Raw genomic sequence first — 22,715 nt, forward strand, 5'->3', positions numbered from 1 at the left:
TGAATTACCTATTGATTAGGCCTTTTAGTATATTGTTGGCATTAAGATGAACAAAGCTGAGCTCGGGGCAGCGGGAGTTAATTCACAAGCCAGGTCACATACTCATAAGGTAGGAGTGTGACTTCGTCTGATGGGTGCCTGAACTGGAAACCCAAACTCCAATGCTCTCTGTCATTATAACACTTCTGTAATCTGGGGCTTGAAAGTGTTATTTGCTGCCTGCAAACAAGAGTTGTTTATTGTTCTGTTCATAGAATCATAGAATTGTGAAGGTTGGAAGGGACTTTAAAGATCATCAGGTTCCAACCTCCCTGCTATGAGCAGGGGCACCTCCCACCAGACCAGGCTGCACAAGCCTCATCCAACCTGGTCTTAAACACCTTAAACAGGGAGGTTGTGGATGTCCCCTCCCTGGACAACCTATTCCAGTGTCTTGGTACCCTCGTGGTGAATAATTTCTTCCTGATGTCTACTTGCAGAAGACTTGGTATCACTTGTCTTTAGAATGGAACTTTGCTCTATGTGAGACTTCGGTGACACATGTCATTTTAAATGTCATTTGCACACTGACCTGAGAGTCTCATACATGGAACTAGAGCTTTTGGACATCTGCCAGGAAAAAGGGGGAACACAGGTCATGCAGGCTATATTGTTCTGTGGCCCCCTGCGGCCTCCAGCTTCCCTCTCCACAGCATGACAGAGGTTGGGCTGAGCCACGTTTTGTACCAGCCTGGGCAGTTCCCCTGCCAGGATGTGTCTCTTGGGAATACAACATCTTATCCCAGGACAGCTGAGAAATGGAAGGGAAGGACCCCCATTTTGAGATGCATCTACAGCTCAACTCTGTCCATGTCCTTTCTGATTCTTCTTTCAATAATGTAGTCTTTAGGATTTTTTGAGCACATGTTGATAATGTTTGTAGGGATTCATAGAAACTTTTGTATCCCTCCTGAGGTTTTCTATTGTAACTTCCAAATGTGCAGTGTTAGAAAGTAAACAGAAGTAATAATGCCACCCAAACACAGTCACTGAAGTCTAGCTGTTGAAAGATACTTGGCTGCCTTTAACTATTTTGTATCCTGGTCAGTCAGTAATTATCAGTTTTGCTTCAGCATTTCTCCTCCCCCAACAGTGGAAGAAACAGGAAGGTATTTGTTCCCTGAAAATCTTATGGTTTCATGATAAACTCCAGCTCTCTACGTTGGCTTCCTCTTTAAGGGGAGGAAGTTTATGTATGGTTACCTCCTCAAGTTAAGTTCATGTAGCTTTGCCACTGTTAGTGACCAACAACAGTTTAAAAATATTAAATTATGCTTATTTTATGGAAATAAGAGTAGATAAAATCGAATATGTTACTAGTTTTTAGAATGTTTTCACTTAAAATACTTGTTAAATGTCTCATTTGTTTTTTCTTTCAATTCTAGCGTATACAAACTGGTATCTTAAAAGCATTTAATAATCCAACTACTAAGACAGCAGATGAAGAAACCAGAAGAAAAGTCAAAGGTATGCAGCTCCTTATTGAATACTTTCAAAAATGCACAAGTTTTTAAATACCACTTGCTTCAAAACTGACTATTGCAAGCAGCAATCCCCAAGTACTGTTGTAACAAGACTTTTATCATGTATTATTCTGGTGCCACCTAGTGCGTGTCAAGGGGATACAGAGCTTAGCATGTGCTGACATGCCTCTTTGTAGCCAGGATTAAGTATTTATAATGCCTCTTGTAATCATGGGTAGAAAGTAATTTTGTTTTCTAAAATAGTGTGTTGCATCTTCAAGGTTTGTTTTCTAGCCACAGTTATTGTAACACTCAGAGAGGCCACTTCCCAGAAATAAAACTGGTTTCTGTCTGCTCACTGGTACTATGAGCACTCCAAATATCATTACAGAGCCAAGATAGGAAGCTGTTTGAAAAGGCATGTTTGTTCAGAACAAGATTTTTAAAATTAATTTGTGTGTGTGTGTTTCTGCAAAAGTTCTAATTTTGTTTTAATTAAAGTCTTAATAATTATGAAGCTGTTTTGAAGGTTACCCTTCCCAAATCTGCAACAGTTACTGCAAAGAGACAAATTAGAACAGGCATTTGTCTCATCTTTCACAGTTTTGTAGTTTCAAATGCCATTTAGAAAGGGTGACAACTTGTCTGCTACTCTAGTGCCTATATCAAGGCAGCCCAATATTATGTATTCAAAAGAGAGATTTTGTTTGGAAAGTTTCTTCTTGAGAGATGCAGTATTATTTATTATTATTCTTTACAGTAGGTGGGAAAGGGAAAGATAAAAGAGATTTGTATCACTAAAATATTTTTAAATATTGAGATAATACAGTGTATGATGTATTAGTTACTGTATTGTGTTCAAAATGTTTTGAATATGTTTTAAATTGTGCTTTTGCAATAAATCTTGGAAAGAATTTTGTTGTGCTTATAGTGTGGCATTGGATCTGTTATTTTTCACATTTAAAAAAGGCAATGTTTTTTCAGCATATGGAAGAGAGGGTGTGAAGATGAACTTCATAGATAGGATCTTTGTTGGTGAATTGACTAGCACTGTCATGTGTGAGGAATGTGAAAATGTAGGTATTCTGGAATTTGGTTTGATGTGGAATAGATCACATACTGGTTTGATTACGTTGTCTTGAAAGTATAAAATTGTATTGCCAATTTTATACTTGTTTGTTTGTTTGTTTGTAAAAAAAAGAGTTTATTGAAAATTTCTCATTTAAAATTATTTATTCCTTTTTTAAAGCATTATCCTCCCAAACCTAAGAAGAGGGGGTCTTTGGAATTCAAAAAGAATTCAAGTACTGGGCTTGATTTTACATCTGACTTAAGGCTGGAGGTTCCAAATTCTGTAATCAGCCATGTTACACTCCAATCTTATTTGATATTTTTAAAACACCTGCCTATCTTCAATCCTCCTGCCTACTCTTCTGGGATATACTTGAAAATTGGGAATTACTTATTTTGAATTAGTATGAGTGGGGAAATGCTAAAAAATACCTTTTCTTTTCCTTGGAATATTTTTGATAATTAATGTAATAACTCTAATAAACAGCATAATGCTTTCATAATTAATATTATTGACATTTCATCATAAATGCTTTCCATGATCCTTACAATTTTCTTTAACTTTGGACGAGAAAAATCTTTCTTGCATGACTTTTCTAGTTGAATGTTACATTCGTGTCTCGTTTAAAACATTGCATTTCATGTTATAGAGATGAAGTAAATCAATCAGTCTGAATAATTAAGCACAGCCCTGCAGTGCCAGGTGAACTTCCCCATGTGTGATGTGCACTTTAAAATGCTATTGGTACCAATGAAGAACTTTGTCTATATACAAAACAGAGGTTGTATGTATTTTGTGTGGCTAATTTATTTTTTTACTGGATTCTTCTCTTCTGCCTGCAGAGGAGTCAGGAATTTACCACCTGTAGCTCTCTGAGGAAGAGTTCAGTGTGTGCTTTCCTTTGCCTGCATCAGCAAAGATATTTTGGGCTCACGTTTGTTCATGCAGACTCACTCTTTAGAGGACCCTCTGTTTGAACATGGCTTGTCGGGCAGTCAGTCATGATAGTTACAATAGTTGTGATCTCTTTGATTGCATTACTGGAACTTAAACCATGCTGAGTCCCTTGCACAGCAGGTAAAAATAAGCCAGTAAATCCATATCAAATGTCAGGGGTGGAAGACAGAGTCACAAATACAAGAGAAGGGCAATGAGTAATTGAGGCCATGGCTCTCTTCAGTAACTTAAATGTACAACATAATTATTTTTTTTTCATTATTATTTTTTTAAGGCCTTGTTTTTCACAGTCATTCCAGAGATGAAGTCAGTTCTGGAAAGGATTTTATAACACCAAGGGAGACAGCTTAAGGAGCAGGCTTGGATAAGGTGTTCTAGTCATAAAGGCAGGGAAAGTGCTGAGAGAGAATGTCCTTAGATATGATTTGTCAGATATGTCCAGTTTCAGCTCAGCCATTTTATGTGGCTTATAGATGGCGAAATAACACTTCAGTACAGAAAAGAAGGTTGGGGTTTTTTTTTCAGTTCCCTGTTCCCCAGTAATTGGATTTATTTTAATAATAACTACTGTATATTATGGTGTGAAAATTTTTAATAAAGCTTTTGGCTGTAACCAGTAAGCCTGACTTAACCTTTTCTGAGAAATCAGGTTGAGAACCTGTCATGTAACTCTCATTAACCAGTCCTTGCTGCTTAACAGTCTTACAAGGTCAAATGCCTGTGCAGAAGTGTCAAGGGTCAGGAAACTCTACAAATTACCTCTCTGCAGAATTGTACCATCTAGAAAGCCCACATGACTTGAAAATCTGGAGCTCAGAGAAACTGAGCACCACACTTGCTTCTAGGTCCATTTTGTGCCCAGATGAATGGCCTGGCCTTTTAGGTCTGTCAGCTGAAATTTTGTGCAGGTTGAGAAAGAATATCAGAGCTACCTTAAAAAAATAAATCAATCTGTGGGAAGTTCTTCATTGTAGTTTGATACGTCTTGTAACTAAACAGCTTTTTGTGTAGTTTCTGAGAATAATTTGATTTTAAAAAGGGAGCTATGTGCTAATCCCATATATTGTTCTTTACGTTTAATTGGCATTTTCTCTTTTTCTTCAAGATTTCAACAGTAAAAGAACCTTTCATTGATCTTTCACTTCCTATAATAGAGGAGAGGGTAAGAAACAGAGTATGTAATAAATAACTGCTTCCAGTGAATTCTTTTAACCTACCTTTATGAAGGTGTTTATGGATATACAGTTTTGATTTTAAGCCTTAAAATCTCTGCTCCTCCATAAATACATGGACTGCCATGTAAGTTTGTTATATGTAGATACACATACAATGTCATAAATGCATAGAGTTTTTAATTAGTTCACATTTGGAACATTGTAGTTGTGTATGTCTGAGATCACTTAAATTCAGTACTATTTTTAGTAGATACTTCCATGAATAGAATGATTATAAACTTTTCTTAAGGTCCAGAAAGTTACATTCTAGTCTATTGGGTTTGCATCTAGAGACCCTGGGTCCTTGGGCTGAAGTGGACCTCTGGGATGAGACAGTGTAAACACTGGTAGATTTTTAAAATACATTTATACTGGTGTTTTCAGCATTTCATAGAATGCCTCCATCAGCTGCAGAGGAATTGTGTTCCTATGAAGGCATCTGCTCTGGTTTTGCAGGACTTGGGGTTTTCATTTGAGAAGAGCAGGGGTGGGTTGGGGGTGGTTCTTCCCCCATCCTGTGTATTTTCATATATATGTAAGGGAGAATATTTAATAGAATCATAGCATGGTTTGGGTTGGAAGGGACCTTAAAGATCATCTAGTTCCAACCCCCCTTCATGGGCAGGGACACCTCCCACCAGACCAGGTTGCTCAGAGCCCCATCCAACCCGTCCTTGAACACTTCCAGGGATGGGGATTCCACAGCTTCCCTGGGCAACCTGTGCCAGTGTCTCACCACCCTCACAGGAAAGAATTTCTTCCTGATGTCTCACCTAAATCTCCCCTCTTCCAGTTTAAAACCATTACCCCTTGTCCTGTCACTCCCTGCCCTTGTCAAAAGCCCCTCCCCAGCTTTCCTGGAGCCCCTTCAGGCACTGGAAGGTGCTCTAAGGTCTCTCTGGAGCCTTCTCTCCAGGCTGAACACCCCAACTCTCCCAGCCTGTCTCCAGAGCAGAGCTGCTCCAGCCCTTGGATCATCTTTGTGGCCCTTCTCTGGATTTGCTCCAGACATTTAATCCTGTATAAAATGTACTTGTCTCCAAACACCAGTTTTGCTCATAATAAATTCTTCATCTTTGTCACTGCATGGAGTCCAGACAGCTGGGGGAATTTAAGAACATTTGGATTATTTAGGCCCCTGTGCTATCTGAGTCAGATGTGTAACATGGGAACTTCATGGCTTCTGTTTGAGAGAACTGGCTTTTAGCAATTGCTGCACTTGAGGATGTGCATGACTTTGTGGTTGTCTCTTTCTTTTATAGTCCAGACACACTGCTGCTGTTAACGTGATGGGGCACGTGCAGCAGCTCATTCAGCACGTCATAAGGTGGTAGGCTGCACCAGAGGCTGACTTGTGGGCACCTGTGTCCCCTCTGATCAATTCACATCTCATACATGTCCTCCTACAGTACTAGAATAGGTTATTTGGTATGTTTTCTGTACAGGAATTTTGTATCATTCCTATTTCTTGTGGCTCTCGGTGGATCCTTCAAAGATGTTGATGGTGTGTTTATGATAAATAAAAAGAGAAAGTAGTCTTAGACCCAATTCAGGGGGCAGTTCATTGGATTTCTGTAGGTTACTATTTTGAAAAATAAAGGGAAAAATCCCACCTCCATTCATCTTTTCTGTAGGTTGCAAAGGAATACAAAATTGGCGTGTTTCCTAATTTCTTGTCTAATTTTGTAGGTTGCAAAACCTGTGCCTTTGGGAAGAACAGGCAAAGGCAAAAGTGTACAAGAGGCAGATCTTGGTCAGTATAGCTGTTCTTCTATCACTGCACTGAATAATCAACCTAAAATTGTCAAGAAACACACTTTAACAAAAGATAAGGTAAGAAGTTATGCTAGCCCTAACCAGTCATCTTGACTTTCTAGACTTACAGGGGTGGAAATTTTGACCCCTACCAGTGGGGTTTTTTGTATAGACATAGCTGACATAGACTTGGTGAAAATAATTAGGTCATTATTCTTTAGTCTTTAAAAAAATTTAATTTAAAAAATTTCAGTGTAATCCATCTGCAATAAAACAACTAATCCAGAACAACTATTGAATTCAGTCAGTGTTTGCTGATGTTCTGTGACTTCATCAGTTTGTAAGTTTGCTTGTTTAAAAATGGGGGGCTGTCCCAGGGGTGGTTTTGTAGGCAACTCCTGGTTAGGCTTTTCTCCTGAAATGGAAGCTTCACAATTTTAATCATTTTTTGCCTGCTGTTTGCATAATACTCCTGGACATGAGCAGTAATTTCAGACAAGTTGCTCTCCCTCATCTCTGTTTATAAAGCAAGGAAGCTTAACTGAGACAAGAAATTATCCACGTGGAAAACAGTTTTTGAGGTTTCTAGTGATTCTTATTGGTATTTTATTATTTATTTTCCAAACTGTTGACTTGCTTGTAAGTTTAAGGCCTGGAAGGAAAAGAATACTTACATATCACTTTAAATCATGGCAGCTTCAAGTTGTGGGGTTTTTTTTTAAATCTGTAGTAGTAGTTTTCTGTGGCATCGATTTTTTTTTTCTTGCAATCTTGATAAAATAAAAGATATCAACTTCAGATAATTCACAAATTAGCAAGCATAGGACTAGGGATGCTTTAATTAGTTTGAAGACAAATGCCTACAAGGCGAGTTGAATTTTCTTCCAGGGCTGCTCAACAGCTGCTCCCTCTGATGGAAGGCAAGGGGACTAGATTAAGTTTGAGATCCTTTTAGAAGCTTAAGTTAGATTAAGTGAAAACCCCTTGAAATGTGCCATCCACAGCTGTCACGAAGTGAGTGTAACTACTTGTGGGAAGTATTGATCTCGCAGTAAGTGTAATGCTCTTAGATGGTTGCAGTGTAGGTTTCTAATCCCAAATTGGTTTAAAAAGATCTTAAGGAGCTCAAGTAGCTTTAAACATGTGAGAGATGGCGAATAGAAAAGAATAGGTTTAATTTGGATTGAATGTGTCATGTTTCAAAAGCTGTGTTAGATCACAGATGGTTTTCTGTTTCTACCCTCTGTGACTGAAACAATAATGCTCCAATCACACAGAACCAACTGAACCAGGAGAGGCGCCTTGCCAGAAAAGCTTCCTCGAACGAAGAAGAAAGAAGTCCTGTTATCATGCAGGAAAAAACCAAAAAGCTTGAGGTGGAAGGTAGCTCTGGTGTCCTGTACTCCAGAGACCCAACTGCAGATCCTGCTGTCACGGGCAGTCAGACTGAGGGCAGTGAGAAGGAAGCCAGTCGCTCCGAGAGCAGCTTTGATGCGGACAGTGAAGCCTCGGAAAGCGAAAGCGCTTCTAAGCAGACAGATTTTAGCCCCTCCAGCAAGGTGTCTGGTGTCAGCACCAACCACATCACCATTAGAAAGCCCAGTGACAGCAACGATGAGGTGATCTCCACTGCCATGTCCAAACTCAGCTTCTGTGATACCAAAAATGAAGAGAAAAAGTCGAGCCGTGGGGATCCCGCAGTAGGTTTATCAAATAATTCCACGTTCTCCGTCGACAAATCCTCACTCTCCCAGAATCCTCAAAATGCTTTTCAGACACTTTCCCAAAGCTACATAACTAGCTCGAAGGAATGTTCTGTTCAGTCCTGCCTTTATCAGTTCACCTCTGTAGAGCTCCTCATGGGGAACAACAAGCTTCTGTGTGAGAGCTGCACAGAAAGGAAACAGAAGTATCAGAAGAAAACCAACTCCACAGGTAAAGTGCTTTTATATGAGTACTACAAAATTGCCTCTCAAAACCTGTGCACTCGCTGCTGTTTTCATTGCTCCAGCGTGGGCCTTCCCCTCGTGGCTAAAGAGAAAATGTCTCCCCAGGCAGAATTTGCTTGTAACAACTTTAAACTTCATCCTGTGAAGGCAACAATATTACGGGTCGTATTAGAACACAATGGGAGGTGTCCCTTAGAATTTCTTTTGCATCTTTTATCTGACAGGTAATTCAAAGATGACTGTAAACTGAATAGGCTCATCATCTCATACTAGTCTTTGCTGCTGTTTCTGTTCTTTACAATTCTAGAAGCTTTGATGTAATTGCTGCATTATTCAGCTCTACCAACTTACATGCTCGGGGAAGTAATGTAATCAGGTATTTAAGGGGGGCAAACAAAGACACTTGTCATGAAAAGGGAAAAAAAACCTGACAAAGCTTTGTAAGAATGGGGATGAGAGAGCTATCTTCTTCTGACAGTGTTTTCCTCAATGTTTGTATAGCCCAAGCGTACCATTAGGGTTCACTGAGTAAGAAAATCAGTTTAAATATAATGAAAAATAACCTTCTAAAACAGACTGGAGGATTTTTTTTGTCAAGTATAGTAACTCAGGAGGATAAAAAATTATGCTTTTCTGATTGTTTGTAGAGAAAATATAAAGGGATGTCTTACAGTAACAAAAATACCCATTTGCTGTGTATTTATAGATACCTGCAGAGATACAAGTTAAGCATGAGTAAATTCAGAAAAACTAATCTAAAAATAGTATTTTATACTCATTCATTTATCATTATTGGACTGTGCTACGTAAATAGCATGTTCTGTGGGCACAGTGAAAAATGGAAAACCTTTTCACAACTAATCATGATTTTTCCTTCTAAAACAAAAGATCTAAGAAGTCACCAACTTGTACATGAAATGCTTCACTCTACCTCAAAAGAAATATTTCCTTTGGATGTGTAAAATCAGTAAATTACTTATTCAGCCAAAAAAAAAAAAATACTGGTAGTATGGTCCCTTTTACTGTACAGCTAACCACTGAGCTGCTTTTGTTAGGAGCCCTGGGTTCAGCCCCCTCTGCACCATAGCAGGGTTGGTCCACATTTTCCAATCCCATGTGCTCAAGCCAGCAGGTTATGAGGCAATCTGAAATAAGTAGTCATTCAGAAAGAACAGATGAATGGAAAATTAATCTCTGTCATAGAGTTCAGCATGTTAGCATAGATAAAGAGACCTCTGCCTTCCATTTCTTGTCCCAGTGATCATCCATTTCTTTCAGGTGAAATGGTTTTCACAGGAAAGTTGGGTGCTTTAGTAACAGGCAATGTAGGAATCTCAGTGAGCAGGCTGACCTAGATAGTGTAGATGCTTCCAACTTTTGATCTTGATTTGCACAGAACAGGCTAAAATGATGCTCAGAGTTGGCAGATTATATTTATTAGAAACTAGAGAAATGAGAGAATGTTTTTGTTACTCCACAAAATTTTCCTTCCATTTTATGTAACATGTACGAAATCACTGCTACCCAGATCTGCTCTGTCAGATGTTTAAAAAATACTGAAATTCTGTGTGACTGCCTTCACTTCACCATTTATTTTGATATTCAAAAATGCAGACAAAAAAATGGAAGGTGTCTACACAAATGCTCGGAAACAGCTGCTGATTTCTTCTGTTCCTGCTGTTCTTATTCTCCACCTGAAAAGATTCCACCAGGTAAATCCCCAAACCTTCTTGTATATTCCTCCTCCTCACTAGCAGAGGCAGTTCTTCCAGTTCATTGTGCATACCAGTACTTGGGTTTTATAGGGAGAACTGGTAGAACCACTATTTGAAACATGCTTATGGTTTCTTGACTAATCCCTTCAGCCAGTGTCCAGGGAATCCTTACAGGTGTCCATCATGCTCATGTGCAGCAGGCACTGTATTGAAAACATGACAAAGAATGGTTAAATCAGTTACAATATTATTCTTGGTTTTGGTTTATTTTAATAATATAGTAATACACCCTAGCTTTGGAAAGCTTCCTAGTAAGAATATTTATCTTACAGTCTTTTTTTCCCCTTCTCTTTTGAAGGCTGGTTTGAGTCTACGGAAAGTCAACAGGCATGTGGATTTCCCACTGATTTTAGACTTAGCACCATTTTGTTCTGCATCTTGTAAGGTACACATTTCAAACCTTTTATTTTGATTGTACTTCAGCAGTTGTTGTCCTCAGCAGCAGTTACACCGGTGAGGAGGATTATTACTGTTCCTTCCTTTCCTAAAGAAATTAGAGAGTGAATGTTTCCAAATAGTATCCCAAGATCAGAGTCATAACTAACTGAAATCCCATTCAGATCAAGGATATCACTGATGTTAATTAGCAGTAGCTAAGCTGTGGTGCCCTGATGGTATCTTAACAGCATTAAGGAGAAATACTGCTGCTCCCATGGTAACTAAATTCAATTAATAGACTCTTTAGTATTTTTAATAGATGCATTTCACCATTGGAATTGCCGGAGATGTCTGTTTGCTTCTTTTGAAGTAATAGAGTTGAAAGCTAGTTATCTGTAAAATATGAATGTAAAATATAAATGTAACATGATTTATGTTTGTTTTCTGTGTTTCTGGGAATGCAGAATGTTACAGATGGTGCAAGAGTGTTGTACAGCCTCTATGGAATAGTGGAGCACAGTGGGTCCATGAGAGGTGGTCATTATGCAGCGTATGTGAAAGTCAGGACACCTTCCAAGAAATTACTAGAGCATATTTCTACCACTAAAAATGTTCTAGGTATGTACAAACAGATCCCCCTTCCTCTGTGAGTAAAACCAAAAGCAACCACTGGCTACAGCTCCTTATGCTTAAGGGGATTTATAACAAATAATTATTTAAGCTCAGAACATTCTGTTATTTTTAGGGCCACATAAATATTTTTTTTTTTTTTCCTGTTACACCCAGTACATTTAACCCCACATAGAGCTGAGTGAATAATGGAACATTGGTTCAGTTTTTCAACAGAGAGTCAATGGAAAACTTTTCTCTATTTCCTAGTAAAAAATACTATGTCCAGATGAATAGTTGTGCCCTGTAAAATGTAATTGTTTAGCATTTTTGGTATTTGAAAATGTTCTAGAGCAAGAGCCAAATCCATGACAATTTAAATAAAATTTTCCATCCGTTTGAGCATTTTACCTTTCCTAGGATTGGTAATTTTTTCATGCATAAAAATCTGGAATACTGTGGTTTAATGTGAAAAGCAATAAACATTTTAGTGAAGGATACAAGGTTTCTGCTGGTAGTTTGAGAACAGCATTCTGGTTCTTATTCACTATGCAGAATGGAATAAGATTCTGGCATAGAATCTGCTAGTGAATGAATGATTTGTGGAGGCAAGAAAGATGAGCTGTCAGAGTAAGGTAGACATGTTCACTGTTCCCTTTCATGGGGGGAGTGAGAACCAAGCTCTATCCTGTGTATTTTTTGCACTTGAAGCTCATTTCCCAGTAGGACAATTTTTATTGAAACAGAAGTCTCCCTCAGTTTTATGCTTTTCCTTGCAATGATTGTTAGAATGGAGGGGATCTTGTTGTGGTCTTCATTTCACACTAGTCAACTGCTGAAATACTTCTTTTCTTTATGTCAGAACATACCTGACTGTTAGAACTCAGCTGTGCCTGAAATGTCTTAGGCTTTTTGAAGAAATATGGGAAAGGTGATGGCAGTGTATATTTGTAAGTCTTGTCTTCCACCAGTTTTTCTTGAAGAAACATCTTCTTTTCCTTTTGCATTTCAGGTTTAAAAGAAGCCATGGGAGCATCAGGAGGACAGTGGGTATATGTCAGTGATGCCCACGTTCAGATGGTTCCAGAATCAAGAGTACTCAATGCACAAGCATATCTACTTTTTTATGAAAGATTATTCCTATAAATCTCAACAGTTTAATTTAAAAGATGGTAGTGGCTATTTAGTTTATCTTATATAAAGCTGCAGTGGTAAGAGTACCTGTAAATATTGTGCCTTTATCTTGTAGAGAATTTATCATATGTTGACTCTGAAGTTCAGTCAAGCTATTAGAAATACCTGAATGGTTCTCTTTAAAGTATGCACTTTGCCAAACATTTAAAATTCCTGGATTCATTAAAATACAGTACCATTAGAATGTAAGATGGTGTAAGGTCTCTGGAAAGTTAGTTCTTTATTTTAATGAAGAAAAGCTTTCACCCATAGCTCTAGAGCAGTTGAGAATAAAAATGCTGGTAGCGTTAAGTGCCTGGATTTGCTGGTGTACAGTAACAATAGCAAGTATTTCAACTGCTTGTGATCTAGTCCAGAGCCTTCCCACCACTGGCTTGGATCTCAGCTGTGAAGATTTCTGCAAACCAGAACCTGTCCAATTGTGTTGCCTCTCTGTGTAGTAGTTGGAAAGCACAGTGTTTCCAGAATGGAATAACCCAGCAGCTGTCTCTGGGTCATGCTGCAGTGCACTTTCCTGATAGAGCTGGGAATAGACTGGGAAAACGTGGCTTCTACAAAGTGGCAGTGACTCCTCAGCTCCCCAGTACCCTTTCAGCTGTCTCCAGCTGGCTCTGGTGTAGCAATGTACTCCTGTTTATATAGGTATAAATGTACACTTGGTGTGAAGATGTATGCACACGTGTGTGCATATACACATGCACACCATACATCCATCAATATATCTTGTCATTTTACCCACTAGGAAAGAGATTTGCAAATACCTCTGTATTTAGTCAATTTTCAACTTCATAATTATGACAATGTACAGCATATAGCTTATGTATGAATATGTATGGGGGTTAAGCCTAACTGGGTAATTCTGTTACTTTTGGTTCTAAACATGAATTTGTTTATCTGTTGCTGAATACTTTTCTCACAGGAGTAATAAACTACACATTATTTTTGCATTGTGTGTGTGAGTTGGACAGTAAATGATGACTTTTGCCCTCTGGTATGTGTCTGGACTTCCCTTTGTCATTGGTGGAGGGCAGCAGGTGCCCTCCTGGCAGAACTTGTTTCTGTATCCTGTTTGACTGCCCTGTTTTGAGTTGTTACTTCCTTTGGTTATGTCTCATTTCCAACCCAGAGAGTAATTAGATGTATTTTAGGGTCAAACTCTGATGACTGCTTTGAAGCTGTGTCGCAAATGAAATGATTTAATAAGCAATTACTGAAATACAAATGACTTCTGAAACAGTTACATCCTGCCCCAGCTTGCCCTTTGGTTAAGGCTATGTTTATTTCTGCTTACTATTAGCATTTATGGAAACGTTTTTGGTGAAAAAAAACATGCCTTCCCTATGACTGTCTCTGCCATGTGTTGTCATACCTACTTTAGCACATCTTTCCTATTCTCTAGCTCTGTTTCAGAGCTTCATCCCACCTGCATCCACTCTTTTCCATAATAAAACAGCAAAACCTGCCCTACTTGCATTTGCTCAAGCAGCTGAGGTTTAGTTTAGATGTATTTTAGATCCATTGATCATCGTAACAGAGTGAGCCCCTGGTAACACAGGATTTTATTTTCCAAAGTAAAACTCCCCTGTTTAGGTCAAAATGAGGCTGTGCACTCACATCCCCAGCTTCGATGGTGTCTTAAAGCTTGCCCACCCAGAAGTACCACTCCAGGGTTCCAGCTGTGCATCAGCTGGTGCTGGACAGACTTCCACCTTCCAGAACACTTCTGTCTCTGGAAAGCACTCTGGGTCCAGCCGCTGCAACACCAAAAAGAAGTCTAGCACACTTCAGCTCACAGTCACACGAGTGGCACCAGCATCTTCCCATCAAACCACTCCCTGAAGTAAAGCCCAAGTTTCTTTAAGCTTCCCACTTCCTGCAGATTGATAGCAAAGTGTTATTCCCTGTGGGTTTTTATGAGGGTTTATCCGACGATCAGCTGATGGATGCCTCGGGCGGTTACAGCAGATGACTCCGCAGGCAGGAAAGGCAGCGATCAGCGGGGTAAGCCCGGCGCTGGCTCACAAACCCTGCTCCTCCAGCAGCAGCACAACCCCAGCTCACCCCTGCCCTCACACCCACGGAGAAGAGCTACTTACCGCGGATTTGTGCTTTAATTTTGTTGTTGTTGTGGTGGTTATTTTACCTTCACAGATCGAAACGCAATTGTCACGTCCAGGTAACGTGGATGTTCCGAGTCAGCGAAGGTCCCGCTGCACGAAGGCTGCGGGTGCTCAGGGCCCGTCCCGCCCCGGAACGGCCGCACCTGAGCGGGGCGGGCCCGCCTCACGCATCTCGCGGCAGCCGCAGCCACCGAGCGCAGCCTCACCCGCTCCCGGGCTGCCCGCACCGTCTGACCGGCGCCCACCTGCGGGGCACCCGGATCCCTGCGGGGCCGGGATCCCGAAGCCCCGCTCCCCGTCCCGCAGGGCGGCGGCGAGGTGCGGGGCTGCCCTCAGTAAAGATGGCGGCGGCGCTGCCTGCCGGGGGAGGCCCCGCCCTCCCCCCCCCGCCCTTAGCAAAGATGGCGGCGAGGGGCGCTGGCGCGGGGCAGGCGCGGGTCAGCACCGTGACGGGTTTTACTTCCGGGTGAGCGCAAGCAGGCGCCATATTGTCTTGTTGGTGAAGACGGGGAGCGAAAGAGGAGCGGAGCGGAGCGGGGCGGCGGCGGCGGCGCCTGCGGTGCGAGGCGGGGGAGAGCGTAAGTAGCGGGGCAGGCTGCGCTCGCCAGCGCTCCCGGGGGGGGCCGGCGGGTGTCGAGCATGACCCGCTCTTTCCCCTCGCTCCTCCTCCTCCTCTCCCAGCCCGGCCGAGCCGGGAGGCGTTGGAGCTGCCCCGCGCCTTGGCCGCGGCCCCTCGGCGGGGCGTGAGGAGCGGGCGGGGCGGGGCGGGACGGGCGGCCCGCACCCGAGCGGGAGGCTCCTTCTGCCCCGCAGCCCGGCGGGCCCGCGGCGCATGCGCGGGGCGGGGGGCGCCGGGCAGCCCTCGGGACCCCGTCCGGCCCAGCGCGCATGCGCAGCGCCCCCTCCCCTGCCCCGCCCCCCCACCCCGGGGGGGTCCCCGGGGCCGGCGCCGTTACCCGGCACTGCGCATGCGCGCGGCCTCCCGGGGCTCGGGGAGCGGGGCAGGCCCCGGGCCGGCCCGGGAGCGCGGCTCGGGGCTGTGAGGGCAGCGGCCCTGGGTGCTGAGGGGAGAGGGCCCGGCTTGTGTCGGCGGGGGGCTGGCTAGGAGGCAAGGCGTGCCGCCGGGACCGGCTCCGCGCGGGGAAAGCGGGCTGGGTGGAAGGTTTCGTGCCGTGCCGTGTGGTTTAAGGGGCGATTCTCAGGAGTGCGTTCCGCTGGAGGGCTCCAGAGAACTGAAGCTGACAATATCCTCACAGGCGGCGGCATTTGGGAGATACCTCCACCTGGCTGGGTGGCTTGTTGTTCCAGTCCTCACAGAGGCCAACAGGTTTGCCAGCCTTTCTGTATGAAGCCCTTACCCACGCAGGTTCTCCCTGCTTTTTCAGGCGATCCCACAACATTCAGCGTTGAACTAAACTTGGGGGGTATGTGCTAGGCCTTTCAGTTAAGCGTAGGGCCACAAAGGTGGGCATAGTGCTGGAACACCTGTGAGGAAAGGCTGAGAGAGTGGGGGTTATTCAGTGCGGAGAAGTAAGTCATCAGGGAGACTTTTATGTGGCCTTTCAATACACAGAGTGGGCCTGTAAGATGGAGGGAGACTTGTTAGCAGGGACTGCAGTAACAGAACAAGGGTTTTCAACTGCAAGGGGGTGGCTTTAGATTGGACCTAAGGAAGGAATTTTTTATTATAAGGGTAATAAGACATTGGGACAGGTTTTCCAGAGAAGCTGTGGATGCCCCATCATTGGATGTGTTTCAGGGTCAGGTTGGATGAGGCTTTGAGCACCCTGGTCTAGTGCAGGATGTCCCTGCCCATGGCAGGGGTGTTTGACCAGATGGTCTTTGAAGGACCCTTTCAACCCAGACAGCTGGATGATTCTATGGTGTGTTAGCCCAGCTAAAGTATATCAAGTTTCTGGAATAAATTGCTGTACAGACTATTCAGCCACCTTGGTTGTTTTTTTTTTCTTTTACAGTCATACCTGTAAGTGTTTGTGAACAAACAGTCTTTACTGAAAGCCATGGGAGAGAGGGAGCAGGGGATGCTCTAAAGGATTTCTTTTAAGGCAAAGGGTCAAGCCACCTTTTAAAGAAGAGGAATGTAGTCTTCAAAGCATAAGGCATGTCTACCAACAGACAATATTCCAGCATCGTTTTACAGAGACAGGGTTACAAGTAACACTCCAGTCCAGCTAAATTACCATGTCTAGGTAATTGCCATCTTTCAAATTCTGAAGTCAGGCCATGCTGGGCAATGTGCCCCTCGTGGAGGTGACAGATGCTCTGGCTCGCCCTGATGGCAGAACACCAGGAACTATGAGCCCTGCCTTTGCTGCTAGCATTGCTGACAGTTCAGTGACAAGTCAGAAGACAAGCTACTGTTTTTTTTATTTGGGGCAGCAGCAAACCTTGTGTCATCTCCGCATTATTAGACTTCTTGTATTGTGGCTTTCACAGGTGACATGCAACTCCTGCTCTGAAAGAATGGTTTCCCCACTTTTGAGTTCAGAGGTATTGCAGGGCTTAAAGAGTCCACAAATTTAGCACAGTTCCACAGCTTTTTAGTGGACAACTCGCCGTGCAACCTGTAGAGGTAGAGAGGAGCCTTAACCATGTTTATTTTTCAGTTAGGTGCAGGATTATGCAAAGTTATTACAGAGACAGGAGTGTCCAGTCTCCCTTCTTTTCATGACTAAGGTATACGATGATAGTAAGTCTTCTTTGGCAACAAATAATAATGTGGGTAGGTTTCATTAAACATTCTTCCCTTCATCACTAGTTGATCTCTCTTCCTTAACTGGCAACTGTATTTTTGATTGAGGGCAATATCTGCTCATGACCATCAAGGAATAGTTGTTTGTTTACTTATTTATTTGTACAATACATTTTTTATGCAGAGCATGTTCATCAAGGGAGAAGTTGCAGATGGACAGTTGAGAAAGGAAAGAATGCTGTGTTACATGGCTAAGTGAAAATCTAGCATCAAGGCTTCTAGTGGAATGACATGTTCAAAAAATAATCAGACCAGACTTCTTTTTTTCCTCCAACCCAATAGAGTTTTGACTTAAACTACTTGAGTTACTGTGACATTTGTGTGATACTAAATGTTTTAGCAGTGGTTTTGGTGCTTTATGATAAAGCACATGTTTGTCCTTATGTCCTGAAAATAAAAAATGATGCCTGAGTTGCTAATATCTGGTCCTTTTATTCTTTTAAGATTTGCCTCAGCTCAGTGGATATGTGGATTGAAGTTTAAAATAATAGACTTTGGAAGCTCCACTGCTTGAATGACTCACTGAAGAAGTTTTCATAGTACTTTTTTTTTAAATTTGGCCTTTGTTCAGCCTACTTCATCTTGGTAGCACTGTAAATATTAGTCAGACATGCTGATGTGTGAGCCAGGTTCTGGAGAACTTTGTAGAAACCGAACAAGCTGTTTTTTACAGTTCTTTTTCTGGTTTTGTATTTTGGATCTTGGTTGTGTATTTGGAAAGCCTCTGTTCTTCCATGTGAGAAGGAATAGTTCTGATGTTAAAAAATGCAGTGGAGTAACTGAAAGTTGCCTTCCAGCATTCTAGTGATGCAGAGCTGTCTGAGCGCTGGAAGAATTTTATACATTTTTTCACTGGACACCTTGCTAACACAACCCAGCAGGCACATTGGTGTTGCTTCTGGTTCTCAGGAAGAAAAAAGAAGCACACTATCTGGGCATTAAATACTTGCAACAACTTAGGTGCTGCACAGAAGTCTTTGGCCAGCTAAAAGGGCGATGGGTGAAACCAGAGTAGCAGTCAGGATAGTTATTTTAACTCTCTCTGATTCATTGCAAACTTGACTTGCCCCATAAATGCTTCATTTTCTAATCAGCAGCTGAGTATAATATAGTAGTAAATATTTGTTTTCCCAAATAAAAAGGAAGCTGGTGTGGTTTTGTCTGAGCAGTGGTATGCATTTTTTGCAACTCTGAGTGAACGTGTGTCTGCAGCCCTTGTGGAGAAATTCCTAGAGTTTGTTCTTACATGCATGCATAGGGTACAGCACTTTTCCATGCTCCTAGATCTTTTCAGCTGCAGAGGTGTTCACTGTGGAGTCTCTTGTGGTCCCTTTCTGCATTAAATTTTTCTTCTTGCATCCCTCTTTTCAGTCACACTCATTGTGTACAGATTCTTACAGTAAAATATTCTTTATTCCAGCTCCACAGTCATGGAAGAAGTGCTCAGCTTCCATTTCCTTCCTGTTGGAGCACATTTCTACAGTTTGTGTCCTTTATTGAATTTGGACTCCAGCTTGATTGGATGTAATACCATGTCAATAATACCATGGATGAGCTGCTCTAAATAATTCCTTGGGAGAAGCATGTGAACTGTTGGGGTTGTATCCCTAGAGTATTTATCCAATAGTCCTTCCAGCCTCATCAGTGATGTCTATGGTATCATGACCCTTATGAAGCGACAGCATAGTAGAAGGAAGGAAGGTGGAACAGCTCTCAAGCAGCACTATTCAGCTTGCATGAGTTTAGTTCCTGTCTTTCTACGAACTGCTTTGCTCCAGGTATTAGGAATGTATGGTTAGATTTATCCTGTTTGCAATGGAACAGTTCCACAAAATTCATCGTGGAAATTCACTGTAAACCTTCAGTCACTATGCTAGAGCTTCACAGAGCCAATGAAAGGAAAAGACATTGCATTAGAACAAGGAGCTTGCACAAAAGGTGAAGAGATCAGGCTGTTGATGGCAAGGGCCTCTGCTTCTGAGATGTCTCCGTTTTCCTTTGGGTCCGTCTTCAGAGCCTAAGTCTGTATGGGACAGAAAAGCTCTGCCCACAGAATACTTGCAGTTTTTTATAAAGTGGGACCCCTTCCTCTCGGGGTCTTTTCCCTTCAGCTCTTCTATAGACCTGAGGATAGTCAAAAAGTCACAGCTGGAGTGGCAGGTTATCTTAGAGGAGATGGAATATCTGCTTTTTTTACCTTGATATGTCACTGATGAATGGAGTATCAAAAAGAGTGTGTTGTCTTTAAACCCTGGGGTTCAGAGAATGGCTGTGTAGGGGTTCTCAAAGTATTCATGATGGCCTGGAGTTTCAGCTTGTTTATTTAGATAATGGATATTTCTGTGCTTTTTTGAGAGGCCTGCAAGACAAGATCTTTAGTCACCAAAAGAACTTCTGCAGCTATGTTGTTAGAGTGCAAACTGCAAGTAAAACTTGTCAGGCCATCTCATGTTGCATGTAGACCTGCCATTCAGGGATGATGAGTAATGGTATCAGAAAGGTGATGGAACAGCCTCTTTTTTGCATCAGAACACAATTATTTGCTCTGGTTCTGTAGGCTCCACAGTCGCCTGTCTCCTGATTCTTTTGGGTTAAAGTAATTTTGCTTCTAAGAAATATCCTATTTAATTTCATCTTCCAAAGAATACTTGACAAGATATAAATTTCCATGAGTTTCATGGGACAAGCCATTTGGAATCCTTGGATCTCCTCTTCTGCAGAAGATGTTAATGTGTAAGGTGGTCTGTGCAATTTGGATTCTGTGTAGTATTCATATTGGAGAAGAGCATGTTGCAATGACAGGAGGTTCTCAGAAGGAGCAAGAAAGAGTCTGACAGATCATCTGGCCAACTAGATATGGTTAGTTATCTTCCTGATGCTCTTCTGGGGCAGAGCTAACTTCCTAAGTCTCTGTGCTTCTGGTCTTGGACTATCTCCGTGAATTGGAGCAATTCAGATTATCCATTAACTCTATTAAATTTTATTTAAGGGTAGGTCTTGCTTATCCTTCCAGAGGAAATTTCTTGATATTTTTATCTTCTGTTGCTGGCAGTGTAAGAAAGAGAGGTCTGCAGGTGACAAGTGGGCTTTGTCTTTTGACATCTGCAGGACTGAGCCTCAGTCCTTAAGATTGTTCCTCTCCATTGTTGTCTGAGCACAGCTACCTCTGCACAAATGCTGTTAAACTGGATAATGGATTTTATGGGCTAACACTATGAAACTCCTGAGGTAGAGTTGTCCAAGGAATCTGAGCACATCTGTTCAAGCTCAAGTTCTGTTGGTGGCCTAGTCTGAAAAACAGTGGGCAACTAACCATGGGAGCCTTCACCAAGCTCTGTGACACTGGGAAATCATAAGGAAAACCATTCTATACTTGGTGGGGTGGCTTTTCCATTGGTGTGAAAGTCTGTCATTTGCTTCAAGATAACTGTTTTGTGGGGAGTGCTGGAGGCAGTCTCTCAGAGTTAAAGTTGAGCATATGAATTTCCACTCAAGACTTGTTACTGCTAAGTAGCTTCTAATTGCATAGTTTTCAGTGTGTGTGGTGTGTCTGGACACATCATACAATCATATCAGAAAATACCTGTTTTGCAGAAAAATAAGCAAGTTGAAGGAGATGCTTTTTTTCCTAAAAGAAAGCTTAACACTGAGGAGTAATCTGTAGCTGAGATGCACATCACAATCAAGGGGAGGAGTGGAAAGGTGCCTTTAAAAATATCTGGTCTTTCTCTGTCTTCACCTAGCCTTTTGTTGGGCAAAATACTAAAATATGGTACAGAGTCTGACATCCACTTGAAATTTTTCTGGGAGCTGTTGGCTCTCAGAGGTTGCTACTTGCTGGGGATCAAGGTAAGTCCCTTTATGCCACTGTGTCTGCTTTTATCACCAGCAAGGTGGCATGTTTTAGTAACAGCAGTATAATATTGCTATAATAAAACTTCAGTAGATCTGCCCTTGAATTAAGTTGCAGTAGGTCCAACCTTTGAAAAGGAATATGTTTAAAATATACAATACAACATATTTCAGAACATGTCTGCCCTTAAAAGCTCTAGCAGAATTTTGAGACATCACAATAACTTTTCAAAACCTGTTAAATACGTGTAACTGAAATGAAATGTGAACTGATGGGGTGTTTTTCCCATGTGATTGTGTTTCTGTAAAAAACAAAAAGGACCCTGAATTGGCTTCTGTTTTTTTATTGGTAAACAGATTTTTAATAGATTCAGGTTCCTGTTCTGTGATCTGACATCAGGGAACAGCTCTTGAAGCATCAATAAGTGTTCTTTTGTTTATTTGTGTTTGCTGGAGATAGAGAAAGCAGAAAGGCTACATCCAGTCGAATTGGAGAATAGAGCAGCTAAGTAAAAGAACCCATCATCATAAGGGAGGGTAGCGTCTGTGTTTTCCTGTGCAAGTAGGTCCTAGTGAGATGAATCCATTCTTACAGCCTGTTTGCTTTTCAAAACCTGTTGTAGGCACTGGTGACATTGCAAACAGAGTGTCTAAATGACTTCTCAGCGTAACCCTCTGTTAGTAAGTTAGAGTCTTGCAAATGCTTGAATGTAGTAGATGAAGTAGATTTTAGCCGGTATTCATCTGCCCTGCCTTTCAGTGGAAAATAAAGCTTATTTAATTGCAGCTTGGATGCTCTCCTGTGTGTTTGTCCTTGTTTCACTAGTGGGAAGGAGGCTCAGAGCTGTCTGTTGTGTTAGGTGAAGCCTCTTTTTTTTTTGAGGTGATGCTGATTTGGGACCTTTTAAGAAGTGAAAACTTGTTTATAATTCACATGGCAGCATCCCAAGTTAGTTTTGGCAATGCACATTTTAACTAGGTGGGAGAGGACTTTGATTCTTTTTTCTCCAGTATTACTACTTGACGTGTCTCAATACAATGATGTTTGCTTCTTGTCACAAACATTATTACAAGAGATTTCAGCTGTTTCAAGCCTCAAGTTACTGATTTGGTGGGAGAGAGGCACTGTTGGTTTTGGGTTTGCTTCCCCACTCCCCCTCAGTATTGGAGGTGAATCAATCTCTTGCACTAAATATAAAATTATTGAGAACAGGTTACATTTTTTTTACTATTTTGTGAGTTATTTTAGAAGTAGTTTCTGTGCTTTCCAGTTTATGGCACTGAGGTTCAAAAGTATTCTTTTGGTAACTCTTGTAGCTGGTTTGTTTGTTATCATAAGACTTGCCTCATTCTGCTTTTACTTATGATATCTTTAAAATAGTGTCATTAATAAATTAAAATGTCTGTGATGTCTGATGGGACAATATCAAGATTCTGTTGAAAGGTTCTTATACTCAGTAAAGTTTCACAAGCTGTATGCAATGTTACATTACTTTTATGTAAAAAAAGATTAACATCAAATAGCTTGTGTGCGAAGAATTTAATAGATTTGTCTCTATATAAGA

At 41.6% G+C, this 22,715-nt stretch overlaps 2 protein-coding genes and 1 long non-coding RNA gene across 9 annotated transcripts in view; 2 read left to right on the forward strand and 1 right to left on the reverse strand.

Annotated features, from left to right (window-relative positions):
- Positions 1-13,397, forward strand: part of USP45 (ubiquitin specific peptidase 45) — a 60,093-nt gene extending 46,696 nt beyond the window's left edge. For 4 of the 6 annotated variants that reach the window (XM_051613947.1, XM_051613945.1, XM_051613943.1 and 1 more), the window contains exons 10-18: positions 1,425-1,506; positions 2,487-2,578; positions 4,637-4,705; positions 6,435-6,578; positions 7,778-8,435; positions 10,064-10,161; positions 10,523-10,609; positions 11,067-11,220; positions 12,224-13,397. In XM_051613947.1, coding sequence (XP_051469907.1) covers positions 1,425-1,506; positions 2,487-2,578; positions 4,637-4,705; positions 6,435-6,578; positions 7,778-8,435; positions 10,064-10,161; positions 10,523-10,609; positions 11,067-11,220; positions 12,224-12,357 — 1,518 coding nt within the window. In that variant the 3' untranslated portion in view covers positions 12,358-13,397. The remainder of the gene's footprint in view (positions 1-1,424; positions 1,507-2,486; positions 2,579-4,636; positions 4,706-6,434; positions 6,579-7,777; positions 8,436-10,063; positions 10,162-10,522; positions 10,610-11,066; positions 11,221-12,223) is intronic. The other 2 variants (XM_051613949.1, XM_051613948.1) reach the window with 1 other exon arrangement.
- On the reverse strand, positions 7,074-14,860 carry LOC127382391 (uncharacterized). 2 transcript variants are annotated; one of them, XR_007888940.1, is made up of 3 exons: positions 14,502-14,860; positions 8,480-10,367; positions 7,074-8,388 (listed from the first exon to the last, which is right to left on the reverse strand). It is a non-coding gene; the product is annotated as an uncharacterized LOC127382391 (long non-coding RNA). The 2 variants fall into 2 exon arrangements; XR_007888941.1 differs by having other exon boundaries at positions 8,480-10,708.
- A 91-nt stretch (positions 14,861-14,951) lies between these two features.
- Positions 14,952-22,715, forward strand: part of PNISR (PNN interacting serine and arginine rich protein) — a 28,286-nt gene continuing 20,522 nt past the window's right edge. The window contains exon 1 of the mRNA XM_051613942.1: positions 14,952-15,103. The gene's annotated coding sequence lies outside the window, so the exon portion shown is untranslated. The remainder of the gene's footprint in view (positions 15,104-22,715) is intronic.

The sequence above is a fragment of the Apus apus genome, chromosome 3 (genome assembly GCF_020740795.1).
Source record: "Apus apus isolate bApuApu2 chromosome 3, bApuApu2.pri.cur, whole genome shotgun sequence".
Classification (NCBI taxonomy): Eukaryota; Metazoa; Chordata; class Aves; order Apodiformes; family Apodidae; genus Apus; species Apus apus.